Source organism: Panthera tigris, chromosome A2, assembly GCF_018350195.1.
Source record: "Panthera tigris isolate Pti1 chromosome A2, P.tigris_Pti1_mat1.1, whole genome shotgun sequence".
NCBI lineage: Eukaryota > Metazoa > Chordata > Mammalia > Carnivora > Felidae > Panthera > Panthera tigris.
In genome coordinates, this window is record NC_056661.1 from 74,808,883 (window position 1) to 74,823,519 (window position 14,637).

Below are 14,637 nucleotides of genomic sequence, written 5' to 3' on the forward strand. Positions count from 1 at the left end.
TTTCATAATTAGAAAAAAAAATGACTGAGGGACGCTTGGTTGGCTCAGTCGGTTAAGCGTCTGATTTTGGTTCAGGTCATGATCTCATGGTTCGTGGGTTCAAGCCCCATGTCGGGCTCTGTGCTGCTCGCTCGGGGCCTGGAGCCTGCTTCAGATTCTGTGTCTCCCTCTCTCTGCCCCTCCCCCACTTACTCTCTCTCTCTCTCTCTCTCTCTCTCCCCCCAAAAATAGACAAACTTAAAAAAGATTTTTTTTAAATGACCTTGGTTAAATCTTCACAAGTCTTTCTTCTGAAGAAAATGCATCACCGCAGTTAGAAAAAGCTGTGTGTGCCCTGTGTCCTCCCTCAGGCCAGGTAATAAACCGCCCTGGCTGCCCAGTGGCTCTAATTGAGTCACCTCACTGCAGAGTCATCCTGTGAGCCGGCTCTAATCACATCTCTTCTCCAAGAACAGTCTTAGGCTGAGAGAGCAAAAAAGCACAGAGCCATTAGATTTGTGCGGGCCTTCTTTCCCCTTCGCTCAGAATGATCTCGCTTAACCATCGCTTGACCCCATGCTTTAAATGGATGTTCTTGCTGCTGGCAGAACAGCTCACCTTGCGATCTCCACGGTGTCCGCACGAGTTAACGCGTCCTTTCGTGATCCTGAGGACTGATAAACAAGACGTTTCACTTTGCCGCCTTCCTTTGGAGAAAATACCCCATGCCGTCTGCATGAGGCAGGGATATGGGGTAGCTTTTAGGAGCTGTGATTCTTAAGAGGCTGGGAAGCAAGAAAACACAAAGCATGTTAGATGCAGAAGGAGTACACATACAAATAACTGGGGCTTTCCATGCAGCCGTCCTGCTCTCCTTTCTTAAGTCCTTCAACAGGTGGGACCTGACCCAGAGAGCAGCCAGGCTGCACAGAGACGCAGGGCGGCTGGGACGATACAGCCCAGGGGGGCGGGCTCTCTCAGGACCACAGGACCCCTGTCCTGTAGTACTGAATCCCAATGAGACATCTGTGACCCCATCTGGAAACCCCCATGTTCTTAGTTTGGGCGTGCCAGGCTCTCTAATTTGCCACTCATTTCGAGATCAAAACAAGTGCATAAACACGGATCTGATTCTAGTCACAAAGACAAAGGCAGAAGAGGGTGTGGCATTAGCAGCAATTCTCAATCACAAAGGAGATGAGAGAGGTCTCCCTCACTTTCCCAAACACATGGGCGGAAGTCACTTGAACCATCTGGATTCGCTCCCCAGGATCAATGAGCTTTATAATTAAAATGCCAGTAGTAAGCATATTCATCCATTATGTCTTAGCGGGCACCCTGCTGATTTGCATGATTATTAATTGAGCTGTGTTATCATCCAATTCAGCATATTGAAGAACTACCTTTCTGGGGTTCATTGACCATCAAACTGTTCATAATTCATCCTCTTGAATTTGGAGGGTGGGGGGAGAGGAAGCAGTAGCAATGATTAGATCTGTATTTCCTCAAAGATGTGAGAAACTAAAATCTGGACACCTTGTACTTCATTTTAAGTGTGTGTGTGTGTGTGTGTGTGTGTGTGAAGTAAACACATTCATTATGTTTCAGATACAGTTTTTACTCCTACAGTGAAAAGCAGATTGACTGGTCTCCTGTGGTTTATTGTAGTAGCCACAAGGCACGTTTGACTATTCCAATTTAAATACAATCAAAGTATATAAATTTTAAATTTTGGTTCTCTTACACTAGCACCTCTCAAGCGCTTAATAGCTACCTGTGACTGGTGGCTACCACCTTGGACAGCGCAGATACGGAACACTGTCATCACCAAAGCAAGTTCTGTTGAACAGTGCTGTACTAAATATTTCAAAAATGTTTTATTTTCAGAACTTCCATCACGTCAGTATTTTTTTACATGTTTGGGATTTGTATACTAACCACATTTTTGTTTGTTTGCTTTCAGACATTGCCCTGGGACCTATGGACGGTAAGAGTACGGAGAGCTCATATTTTGATGTATCTGGAGCCCTAGAAATTTGGAAACCTTATTATATTTTAATTCATCTGTGATGAGAAGAAGACCTAACATTTTTTTTAAGTTTATTTTTTTATTTTGAGAGAGAGAGGGAGAACACAAGCAGGAGAGGGGTAGCGAAGAGGAGAGAGAATCCCAAGCAGGCTCCACACTGTCCGTGCAGAGCCGATGTGGGGCTCTGTCTCACGAAGCCTGAGATCATGACCTGAACCCAAATCAAGAATCAGACATTCAACCAACTGAGCCCCCAGGGGCCCTGAAGACCTAGACATTTTTTAATGATAATGTAGCCCCCTAGAACCATAATCAGCTCCCTGGTGGTTCCAAGCATTACCAGCACCTAGAAACAGTGGCTTGGAAAAGAGTGTCATTGTTCCAGACTCCAAGATAAGCAAGAATCTGTGGTGTTATGCCTTTTTATGCTTTTTCCCGTGGTTATTGGCCACAGGAAATGTTGCGGTTGAGGACGTGCTCCTTTTTTATTGCTTTTAAGTAGAATAAAAGAAAATGTGGCTGAGCAAACGTAAGGGACACGCTACTCTGCACCGGGACCCAGTTTCTCACTATTATTTTCAGTAATAATGAAGCTTCGTCAACAAGATCTTGGGCTTTAGAGCCAGACGGCCCTGGATTTGAATCAAGACTCTAACTCTTACAGCAATATGACTTTGGGCGACTTATGAATTTCTCTCGGCCTCATTTTTTCTCCTGGCTAAAATAAGGGCAATGTCATGTACCTCAGAGGGCCACGTGAGGATTAAGTAGTTGATATTTATAGTGTTTAGCCCCACATCTGGTCCATAGCAATAAAAGGTAGCTATTACTGGTAATGGTATGTATTCAGCTAATCTGATGGGCAAAGAGGGGCACTTCCAGAAGTTAGAGTTGGGAAAAAAGACACAAATGGAACTTTGTGGTGGCGGCATCTGTGCTGGGGAATTAGGAGGGTGGCGGGGAATTAGGAGGGTGGCCATACTCACATGAAGCCTGGTATCCCTGAGGAATAAGGCCTTTGTCTGCCCTATATTGGAAAAGTTCTGGTCACATGGTCTTCAGAACTCAACTTGGGTTTCGTGTTTTTCTTCTTTTTTATGTTTTTAAAGTTTATTTTTGAGAGAGAGAGAGAGAGACAGAGTGTGAGCAGGGGAGGGGCAGAGAGAGAGAGAGGGAGAGAGGGAAACAAAGAATCTGAAGCAGGCTGCAGACTCTGAGCTGTCAGCACAGAGCCTGACGTGGGGCTTGAACTCTGAACTGGGAGATCATGATGACCTGAGCTAAAGTCGGACACCCCAACCGACTGAGCCACCCAGGTGCCTGGTGTGTTTTTCTTCTTTTTTAGTGAGACAGTGGTAGGAAAGTTTGCTAGATCTTGGTGTTCATGGGTCTGGTCTTCTGAAGTGACATTGCTACTCTCTTCCCCTAAGACAGAAGGTTGACTGCCCCCTTCCCTTCCACAGGAGCGGGTTTATACTGCCCTACTTAGGATCCTTAAAGCATCCTGGAAAGCTCTCAAGAGAAGAGCTAAAAAATGTTGACTGAAAACATCTTTTATAGTGAGCTGGCTTTGCTCGTGTAATCACAAAAAGGGATATGTGCACTGCCGTTCAGGACATTTGAATTCTAGCCACAACTCCATGGTGATTTTCTTGAAGATCAAGAGGACAGTGCCCATGTTTTACTGTTCCAGTATTTCACATCTTCAGTTGGAGTTATAATACATTTTTCCTTCCTCGCCAGGAAGGGTGTGGTGAGGGTGAAGGTATCATCTAGGGGGAGCACTGATTATTTCAGAGGATAAACCTGCTAAGAAAAGTAGTGATGACCGGGGTGCCTGGGAGGCTCAGTCAGTTGAGTGTCCAACTTCAGCTCAGGTCATGATCTCACAGCTCGTGAGTTCGAGCCCCATGTCGGGCTCTGTGCTGACAGCTCAGAGCCTGGAGCCTGCTTCGGATTCTGTGTCTCCTCCTCTCTCTGCCCCTCCCCTGTTTGCGTGCGTGCTCTCTCTCTCTCAAAATTTTTTTAAATTAAAAAAAAAGAAAGATGGTGATGGCGACACTGCAGAACAGTAGCTCCCTGGCCATAATTGCTGGCATTCCTTGCTCCCCTCAACCCCTTAGTGTCGTCTGTGTGCAGACCAGGCTTCTAGTTCGCGGGTGGGGGCGGGGAGGACATGAGGACAATCGCCCAGACAGTCAGAGCGGTTAGTACCAGACCATCTTCCCCCTGCCTCAGAGGCAGAACCCAGTGTGGGGGAAGTTTGGGGGAAGATCTGTTCTGGTACTGTGACCAAGCGTGTGATGCGTGTACTCTTGTGGGTGCTAGAGCTTGATCTTATTCTCGTGTTCTTGAGTTTGCTTCTTTATTTGAAAACTTCGCAGTTCAGAGTTCCGCTAAAGCAGAAGTCCTGTAATAGCCACGAGGCCTCCTTGCCGACTAGAAAATGACAGAGGCTTTCTTCAGGTTTCAACTGTGTCATCGTAAACAGTATTGCAACAAAACTCACCCCTAGCACAAAACAAATTATAAAAGTTGATCTCAAACCAGTAAAAGCCACAGCTTTCAGGAGAATGTTGACTCTGGACAGCATGGGATGTTAAGGCTCTAGGGAATTTTCTTCTTTTGCCTTATTACTATTATTACTACTGATTATTATTATTCTTTTTACTCATGCAGACAAGCACTGATTTGGTACAGCCGGTAGGTAAATATCCAGGATATTCTGGATTTCTTTTTATATTTAATATGCCTTGTATATGTGAATATTATCTAGAATGAGCTTGTTTTTTTCCTCCATGGCATTGCTAGTTGCAGATTTAACCTTAACCATTTAATTTTAATTTTAATTGAAATACTCTCTACTTTTGTTTAACTGGTGCTACCCTACTGAAGAGCTTTGCATTTCTCATCAAATCCTGCCATGGTCTATTTTATCTTATGTTTGTTTGTTTGTTTGTTTTTTTCCTTTGCTATTCTGCATACTCTAAAGACTGACTCTTCAAAAAGCCTTTCCCTGTGTAACCTGATCATGGAGGAAACTCCAGACAGTGGGTTGGCCGAAGAAATTCAAAGATCTCAAATTGACCTAGGTGCATTTATTTGGGGCCCTGATGCTAGTACAGAGAGTGTCAGCCAGGAAATTACCCAAGGTGGGTCTCAGGAAGACTCTTCATGTCTCTCTGAAGCAGAGCAGGACATGAGATTGTCCACTGGGATGCTTCCTTCCGCTGACTGGCACACTGTAGCTGACCAGGGCGAGCTTGTCGTGGGGCCAGCCCCTCCGGGTGGAAGTGAACAGCTGTACCCAAAGCCCATGCCTGAGGCTGAATTTGCCACAGCTGCTTATATGGAGATGGAGCGGCCTCATGACTTATCTGACTCAGAGATGGCAGCCACAGAAACTGGTGGCCCGGTCGAAGAAAGTCCAGAAGATGTTGAACAGTCAGAAGAAGAGGAAGAGAAACAGAAGATCGAAGATTCTCTGTGGGCAGGTGTGGAGACATATGAAAAGGTAGACACTGGACCTATTGATCTCAAGGCCCTAGAAGGTACAGAGGAATTTGAAGAGAAAGCACGGGAAAGTGCAGGAAACAGGCTAGTAGATCTCCTTGAGACAACAGGAAAGCCAGACCAGGAGACCTTAGAAATCAGTAAAGAGGAAGTGAGCATCGATCTAAGAGCTAGTTGTCGGGAAAGTGAAAAGGCCAGTGCAAAGAATTCTGATACAACTGATGTGTTAGAAAAAGACCTGGAAAGAGTAGCTACGGCTGCTGAATTTGGTTACCGAAACCAAGGGCTAGATGAGGGGCGTCCAGTAGTAATCAATAATTGTGAAATTATAGAAGGCTCTGGAGCTAACCCTGCCCATCACGCAGATGTCTTAAATCTGCGTCTCCAGACTGATTCTGTATCTAATATTGAAAATGCCAGTCCTGAGGGATGGGATTTAGCTAGAAGAGACATAAGGAAAAATTCAATAGGTCCTCCTAACCACGGTGTAATACATCACTCAGGACGAGGCAGTGCAGATGCAGAAGAAATTCAGCAGGAGGCTGTGTTACCTACTCCTGGGGTTGGCAGGGATGAACATCAGGCTGTTGTTTCCTCAGTAAACCATGAAGTGGCAGCTCAGTCTAGGACAGACCTTAATTATTCTCTGGGGGCTAATGCAAACCGAAGAGATTGGTGTTTGTGTAAGGCAGAGTTCTCATTAATAGAGGGGTCTGAAAGTACAGTGACTGGGAACTGTAGTCCTATCATTAACTTACCAAGTATTGTGAAAACAGACTCTTGGGCAACAGATCCAGGTCAAATCTGGCAGCCACGCTTGGATTCAGCAGTGAATAATGTGGATGTATTGGAATTCTCTGGTATACCAGATGGCCAAGCAAGTGGCTTTGCCAATTGGTTCGATTCCATTAACCACTGGCCTATCAGAGATGTGGGAGGCTTAGATAATTCCTGGGAACATTTAGATACAATTGAAGGCAAGAGAGGGCTGGAGGTGGACTCACCAGCAGATGTCGTGGGGGGACACGCCATTGCTAAGTGCTGGGAACAAAGGCGAGACACGGCTAGACCGTTGGTTCTGGGAACCTCCCACAATGCTAGCACCGACAGTCCCGCTAGTCCCCAAGACAGTGACATCAGCAACTCAGATTTATCCGAAGATGAAATTGCTAACCAGAGATATGGATTGTTGTACCAAGAAATAGAGCCTGATAAAGAAGAGGTACTTACCCTAGTATGTAGTATAGACTAGCCAAAGACTTCTGTAGGTTCTGTTTTTCCTAATGTTTCCCACCTATTTCATTCTCCATCACTGTCTTCTCTGACGCCTGCCTCATCTCCTTGAAATCTGTGCAAACCAAACACAAATAGGTTGACCAAAAAAAAAATTACAAAAAGCAGAATGGTTGTGTTGGGAACTAATGAGTCTATGTACCATCCCGTTTATTGTGCTTATTCCACTTTCCTTTTTACTGTTCAACTGCTACAAATATGTAGAACAGACTAATTTACTATTCCTAAAATGATTCTACTCCAGCAAGAACACATGCAGTGTTTCCACCCAGGGCCCCCAGAAACTATAGAATCTCCCAAAAGCCATTCATTCAAATGATGTATTAGAGAAGTCCTAAGAATGTAGATGGATTCTATCAGTGGCCTAAAAAAGAAGCTCACTGACTTTCCTCTGGAATCATCTTCTCATTACTGAGAAAGTGGGCTTTGGTTAACACTGAGCCATACACCAGCAATAATTGTAAGAACGATCTTTTTTTTTTTTTTGGTCAGCCTATTTAAAATAATACACTTTGGCCCTTTGCATTTTCTAAACACTCTCATGCACAGCAGCCTTTTGTATTATTTTAAAATGTGTGGTGGTCTTTACTTTCCAACTTGTCTGACGGACATTTGCTGATCTCACAAAACTGATACAAAGTAACGTACTTTGATTTCCCTTTCTGTTTAGGCTTCCGGTGGTACATTTAATGGATTCACCCAGGTAAGAGATCGGTTTGCTTGCACAACCCATCTGTTGAGAATGAGTGGCCTCGGTGTCACTTGAGTAACATAACGTTTAAGCGCGTTGGGGCAGTACTTGACCCTGTCACTTGCAAGTTTGGTAACGGAAGCAGCAATGGTGGCAGTATCGTAGGGTTGTGGTGAAGAGTCCGTGAAATACGCAACCAGCACACTTTGCCCGGTAGCCCGGCACATACTAAGTACCTCCTGACTGTCCTAGCTACTGACGTTGTTAGCCAACCACGGAATTACGCCGATTCCTCTACTAGAAATTAGAGGTTGTCCTGATCCGAGAGATCCACTAGATTCAGCTGTCGTAAAAGAAGAGAGAGGATTGTTTTGAACTAATGGGATGGGTCTTCAGAAAACAGAAATGGTTTTTAGGAGCCTCCTTACGCAGAATCATACACAGCCTTACCTGTGAAATGAGAAAGTTCCACTCAGACCCACATCCCAATGCAGGTACACACAAACACTAAGGGAGATGATAATGCATCTCTTCCGTCTGCCTGAAACTCTTTAAAAGGTCAGGTCAGGAGAATTGTTACTCATTTCTTTTTTTTTTTTTTTTAATTTGTGTGCTTAGCAGTTATAAATGCACATCATTTAAAGAGCAACAAAATTGTATAATAGTGTTTTATATAGAAAGTTCAGACCATCACACACCTCCTCCATTTCTGATGATTTCTCAGAGGTAAATACTTCAACTCCTTTTACCAGGTTCTCTGATCTCAGCCACACGTGTGCACATAACTTTCTTATAATGCTACTTTGTGGTTCCTAAATCATTATCTATCTTCTGTTATCTATCGACTCCTCTCTGGAAGGTGCGGACTTAACATGCCTGCAGATAACCCCCCGCCCCCATGGCTCACCCCTCCTTCTCCTTCCTGCCCTCTCCCTGCTAAGGTCCCACCAAAGCCATCCAGCCAATCTCTGGTAATAGTAATAGTACAATGATATAAATGCTGTCAGCGCCCCAGCCATGAAGTTTTCGTTTACTTTTATGCCAACGTTTTGTTCTCCTTTGAGGAAATAATTGCAGGCTCTTACTTGTTTGCTTGTTGGTTCGTTTGCTTAGTTTTTTAGGTACATCTCACTAATTCAGTCCCGTACTCTGTAATTCTGTGAATCTCCCCTCCTTTTTTGTTGGCAAACATTAAGCATTCAGTCAGTTTCATCTTCCTGAAGAATTTGCTCGTCTCTCTTTCTGGACTGCTCCCTCTGAACTGGGTTCTCTCTGGCTACACCTGCTTCCCCAGCTGTTCCCCAGGCTCTTCTGGTATGTCTGACCTGGGACTGGCCTTCACCTCTTTCTTATGTCAGGCCTCTCTTTCTGGACACCAGTCTGCCTCCTTTGTGGTTTAATCCCACATACTAGAACATGTCCTTATCCACAAATTAAAGCACATCCTCCAGTAGGCTTTCTAAGAAAAGTATGCATGAGAAATATGTATTGGTGACCTTATACATCTGAAAATGTCTGTATCTACGTACAAAATGGTCTGTAAGATTGGATATTTCATTAGGATATGATATTTTCCCTTAGAATTTTGAAGTCATTCCTCCATTTTCTCTACCTCCTAGTATTGCCACTGAGAGACTGTTGTTTTGATTCTTTTTTAAAAAAATTTATCTTAGATTTAGTAAAATTATCATGACAACTCCATGCTAATTTTTAGAATAAACAATTTTCTGACAGAACTATTTCACAAACAGAAACTTTACTTCATGTTTGACTTTTATAGCGAGATCATAGAGTCTTTTTATTTCCCTCAAGAATAGATTTTAAGGGGCTCTTGGGTGGCTTAGTCGGGTTAAGCGTCCTACTTGGGCTCAGGTGATGATCTCATGGTTTGTGAGTTCGAGCCCCGCATCGGACTCTGTGCCGACAGCTCAGAGCCTGGAGCCTCCTTCAGATTCTGTGTCTCCCTCTCTCTCTGCCCCTCCCCTGCTCGTTTGCTTGCTCTCTCTCAAAAATAAATATTCTTTAAAAATTAAAAAAATAAATTTTTAATTAATATTTGAGGATTTTGTCAGTTTTCCCAGGGGCCTTTCTTTTTTATAATTTTTTTTGATGTTTATTTATTATTGAGAGGCAGGGAGACACAGAGTGTGAGCAGGGGAGGGGGCAGAGACAGGGGCAGACACAGAATCTGAAGCAGGCTCCAAGCTCTGAGCTGTCAGCACAGAGCCCGATGCAGGGCTGGAACTCACAAACTGCGAGATCACAACCTGAGCCGAAGTCGGTTGCCTAACCAACTGAGACCCCCAGGTGCCCCACCTAGGGGCCTTTCTTAATCTTAGTTATTTATAGCTTTTCAACCTTTTGCCTAAGATCAAGTGTTGAATAGTTATTTAAATGGTATTCTCCTTCCAAGTATCTATTATGTTGTTCTCCTTGTATTGACCCGTTCTTCATGTATTGGCTGGTCTTTAATTGGGCATCGCCATTAATTGTGTAATACTGTAATAGTTCACCAACATCATTTTCATCTACTACTAGAAATTCTGTAGCTTATTTCAGAACTTTAATTTCAATTTGCAGGCAATTTGTATTTGTGTAGAGACTGAACCATTAAAAACTATTGGGAAATGGTTGATATTAGTCCTAGGTTTTATTTTAATTCCAATTTAGTAAACATACAGTCTTATGTTAGTTTCACGTGAACAGATAGAGGTGGTCTGTGTATTTACAACGGGATATTTCCGAGCCATAGAAAAGAATGAAATCTTGGCCATTTGCAAAAGTGAAATAAGGCGGCCAGAGAAAGACAGATACCATATGATTTCCCTCATATGTGGAATTTAAGAACTAAAACAAATGAGCAAAAGAATTAAAAAAGAGAAAGACAAACCAAGAATCACACTCTTAACTGTAGAGAACGCACTGATCCTTACCAGAGGGGAGGTGGGCAGGGGGACGGGGGCAACAGGTGATGGGAATTAAGGAGTGCACCTGTTTGTGGTGAGAGCGGGGGGGGGGGGGGGGGGGGGGGGGGTGATGTCTGGAAGTGTTGAATCATTATATTGTTATTTTGATTTTTGGTATTTTTAAGAAAACTCCTCTCTCTCTCCCTCTCTCTCCCTCTTTCTTTCTCTTTCTGCCCTTCTCTCTGGAAGTTTGTAGCATCTCTTTTTTACCCCACTTTTCTGAAATTTTACAGTGATATTCTGTGGTCTCAGTCTATTTTCATGCATTGTACTAAGGCCCTATTAATCTAAAAATCTATGTCTGTTTTTAATTGGAGATTTTTTTTTTACCTTCCTCATAGTTTCTCTTCTGTTTTGGTTTTTCTCTCATTCTGTCGTATTCTCTTTTCCATATGTTCCTCACCTAGTCTTCTAATCATTGGTTTCTTTGCTGTTTCTTTTTATTGATCATCGTTCTCTTCTTTCCAGCTCTTTTAACAGGTTTTTTTTACTCTTTTTTTTAAGTTTCCAAGAACTCTTTCATTTACTGAATATTTGCTTTTTAATAGCATCATCCTCTTATGTCATGAATACACTTCTATTATATCTCTGAAACTATTAATAAACATGATCATTTTTGAAGGTTTTTTTCCCACCTGCAAAGTCTTTATTTCTTCCATTTGCTTTTTTTTTTTAACTATTCAGTTTTTTCCTTTAATATGTGAGACTTTTCCTAAATGTCTGGTGATCTTGGCTGTCTACTCCCATTAAGAGTGAGATAGTAAAAAGCTGTCAGGGAACTTGTACCGGTAGGTAGAGTTCTCTGACTATAGGTGTTGTTCTGGAACTTTCTGGCTCATTTTTCCTGTTGAGGAGCCCCTGATGTGAAATTCTTCAGGCATTTATTTTTCTTGGGCTGGTTAAACTTCCAGCTCTCTGTCTCATGTCTGGCGGGTATAATGGGAGGTGACTGGGAAAGAAGTTGGGGGTGGGGAGTGGAGTCCCTGCTCTCAGTATTTATTATTCCTAAGATGTCTGTGTGTTCCCTAGTCCAGAGACCCTCTGTTTCAGCCTCTGCAAAAATGTCAAGTCTTGTATTGGAGTGAAGGGATATCACTTGGTTTGCAGATCGATGAAAGGATCTTGAGGTCCAGTCACTTTTTAGTAGACTTCCAGCCAGTTCCCCACCTTTAGCACCACCCAGCTTCTATTTCCCTTGGTACCCACATTTCTAAATCTTTTGTAAAAAAATTTTTAATGTTCATTTATTTCTGAGAGAGAGAGATAGGCAGACAGACAGACGGAGCAAGAATGGGGAGGGACAGAGGGAGAAGGAGATACAGAATCCAAATCAGGCTCCAGGCTCTGAGCTGTCAGCACAGAGCCCCACGAAATGTCATGAAATGAGAGATCTTGACCTGAGCCGAAGTCGGAGGTTTAACTGACTGAGCCACCCAGGTGCCCCCCTCCCCTGCCCCGTGTCTGTAATTCTTGATCCTTTAGGAATTCTGAGTAATAAACCAGGTTGCTTTTTTGGCATTTCTTACATCACCTTAGGATACAGATTTTTTCTGGGTCTGCCAACTTACTTGTCCATTTGTCTGCTTTTCAGTTTCAAAATTTTGTTGCTCTTATCTTTCTTCTCATGCTTTTTATGCTCAGGGATTTATGCCTTTTTAAATTTGCTTTATGAAATTCCCTTTATGGTTTAGTTTGCATTCTGGAGGTAACAGAGGTAACTGCCTCGATTCGACATCTTTAACCAAGTATCACTGTCTCAGCTTTTCTGTTGGGAACCTTTTCTGTAGGTACTTTTTTTTGTCTTCAACTGGTCAGATTAACCAGGAAAGACTTTTCCAGTCTTCCATCTGCTGGTTATAAACCTGGCTACCAGCATAAGGAGAGGTGAATATTGTCTTAGAGATCACTGTTCCCTTAGATTTATTCCAGCTTGATTTTTTAGGTCAATGAATACATGGTATAAAATGTTTAAGTTTTGGTTCAATATTAGCCCATAGAGGTCATACTTAGGTAACAGTGTAAGATTGAATTTCCAACATTTAAAAAAGTGTGAACATATAGCTTAGAGCGACTGAACTCTTTTTTTTTCCTCCCTTTTTAGTGTTTTATTTATTTTTAAGAGAGCGAGCATGAGCGGGGGAGGGTCAGAGAGAGAGGGGGACAGACTCTGCGCTGAAAGCTTCGGTGCTGACAGCAGCGAGCCCGGTGTGTGGCTAGATCACGACCTGAGTTGAAGTTGGATACTCAACTGACTGAGCCACCCGAGCACCCCTTCGAGTTGTTAAATTCTAATTCAGTGTAGATGTCCAGAAGATAAGCTGCAGAACAGAAATGTCCCTGAAATCACTGCCCGCTTTTAAATGATTCTATATTATTATATAGTATCATGCTAACCTACATTTATGACATCTATGTTTAGAACATCTACTGTTAAAATTACTTTCGCATTACCTGCTCTTCTGATTTAAAATAAAAGGAGACTGTTAAAAAACTTTATGTTTATGGACACAATTGATGGAAGCTAATTTAAATGATATCTTTGTCTTTTTTTTTTTTTTTTTTTAGCAAGTTAGCTGGAACCTTCATAATTTTTCATCTTTTATTTTCTCCCCAATTTCAGCCCCAGGACACTTCATTGTTCACCATGCAGACAGACCAGAGCATGATCTGTAACTTGGTAAGTTAACTTTGGTGTGTGTTTTGGGGAAGCTGTTACTTCCTGCTGAATGTTCTAGGGTCGATCATTCTAGGTTATCTAGAGCTTGAATATCCAGAATGTGGTTTCTGCAGCCCTTTCCTTTCTGGAAGCTAGGAATGAAGGCTTCTGAAAAATCTCATGGTGTCTTTGATGTTGGTTGCTTCTATTTATAAAGGCACAGTGATCCCAACAAAACACAAAAGTCTCCTAGTTAATGGGCTTCCATGGAAATCCATCAACGGCGTGGATGTTTCTGCCTGCATGTAACTTACTCCACAGGATTGAAAGTGAAATTGCTTCAAGAATTCATGCTCCAAAATAGATCTTTCCTTCTTCTTGAGCTGGAAGCGACCTCATTTCTCATCTCTCATCTCCTCCCTCCATTTTGTGAGTTGTAGAAAGTCATGCATAGTAGAGATAGGATCCTTACGTTGCTGCCAGAGGACGTAGAAAAAAGGCTTAGCTCGGGATCACTCCTCTTGGTGTTAGAGGAGATCCCTCCGAGATTGTTGTTGCAGTTGTCATGGGAAACCCTTTCCCCAGCAGCTTCCTAGTGAAGTGAAGTTGCATGAAGAAGCCTTGAGTGACGTCACTGGTGAACTTGGCAGTGGTACACTACGGAGGACGGGGCGCTGTGAGAATTCGTTCACAAGGGTTATTTGTAGCTCACTGGTTTTCCCGTGGGAATGGTATGTAGTTATCCCAGCTCTTGGCTTTCGCATTGGACGCTTAGAATTGGATTTATGTAGAATAAATTTTTCTTTTTAGATGATTTCACTTCTAAGTAAGGAATTCTGTTCTGGGAGGTTTGTCTTTTTTATTTATTTATTTTTATTTTTTATTTTATTTATTTATTTTTTTAATTTACATCCAAATTAGTTAGCATCTAGTGCAACAATGATTTCAGGAGTAGATTCCTTAGTGCCCCTTGCCCATTTAGCCCATCCCCCCTCCCACATCCCCTCTAGCAACCTTCTGTTTGTTCTCCACCTTTAAGGGTCTCTTCTGTTTTCTCCCCCTCCCTGTTTTTATATTATTTTTGTTTCCCTTCCCTTATGTTCATCTGTTTTGTCTCTTAAAGCCCTCATATGAGTGAAGTCATATGATATTTGTCTTTCTCTGACTGACTCATTTCACTTAGCATAATACCCTCCAGTTCCATCCACGTAGTTGCAAATGGCAAGATTTCATTCTTTTTGATTGCTGAGTAATACTCCATTGTGTGTGTGTGTGTGTGTGTGTGTGTGTGTGTATATATATATATATATATATATATATATATACCATATCTTCTTTATCCATTCATCCATCGATGGGTATTTGGGCTCTTTCCATACTTTGGCTATTGTTGATAGTGCTGCTATAAACGTGGGGGTGCATGTGTCCCTTCGAAACACCACACCTGTATCCCGTGGGTAAATGCCTAGTAGTGCAATTGGTGGGTCGTAGGGTAGTTCTATTTTTAATT

General features: G+C 42.6%; 1 protein-coding gene across 2 annotated transcripts in view; it reads left to right on the forward strand.

Moving 5' to 3' along the window:
- AMPH (amphiphysin) overlaps positions 1-14,637 on the forward strand; it is a 246,350-nt gene that overhangs the window by 196,635 nt on the left and 35,078 nt on the right. For both annotated transcript variants that reach the window (XM_042963958.1, XM_042963965.1), the window contains exons 13-16: positions 1,943-1,966; positions 4,688-4,711; positions 7,485-7,517; positions 13,092-13,148. In XM_042963958.1, the coding sequence (XP_042819892.1) occupies positions 1,943-1,966; positions 4,688-4,711; positions 7,485-7,517; positions 13,092-13,148 (138 nt within the window). The remainder of the gene's footprint in view (positions 1-1,942; positions 1,967-4,687; positions 4,712-7,484; positions 7,518-13,091; positions 13,149-14,637) is intronic.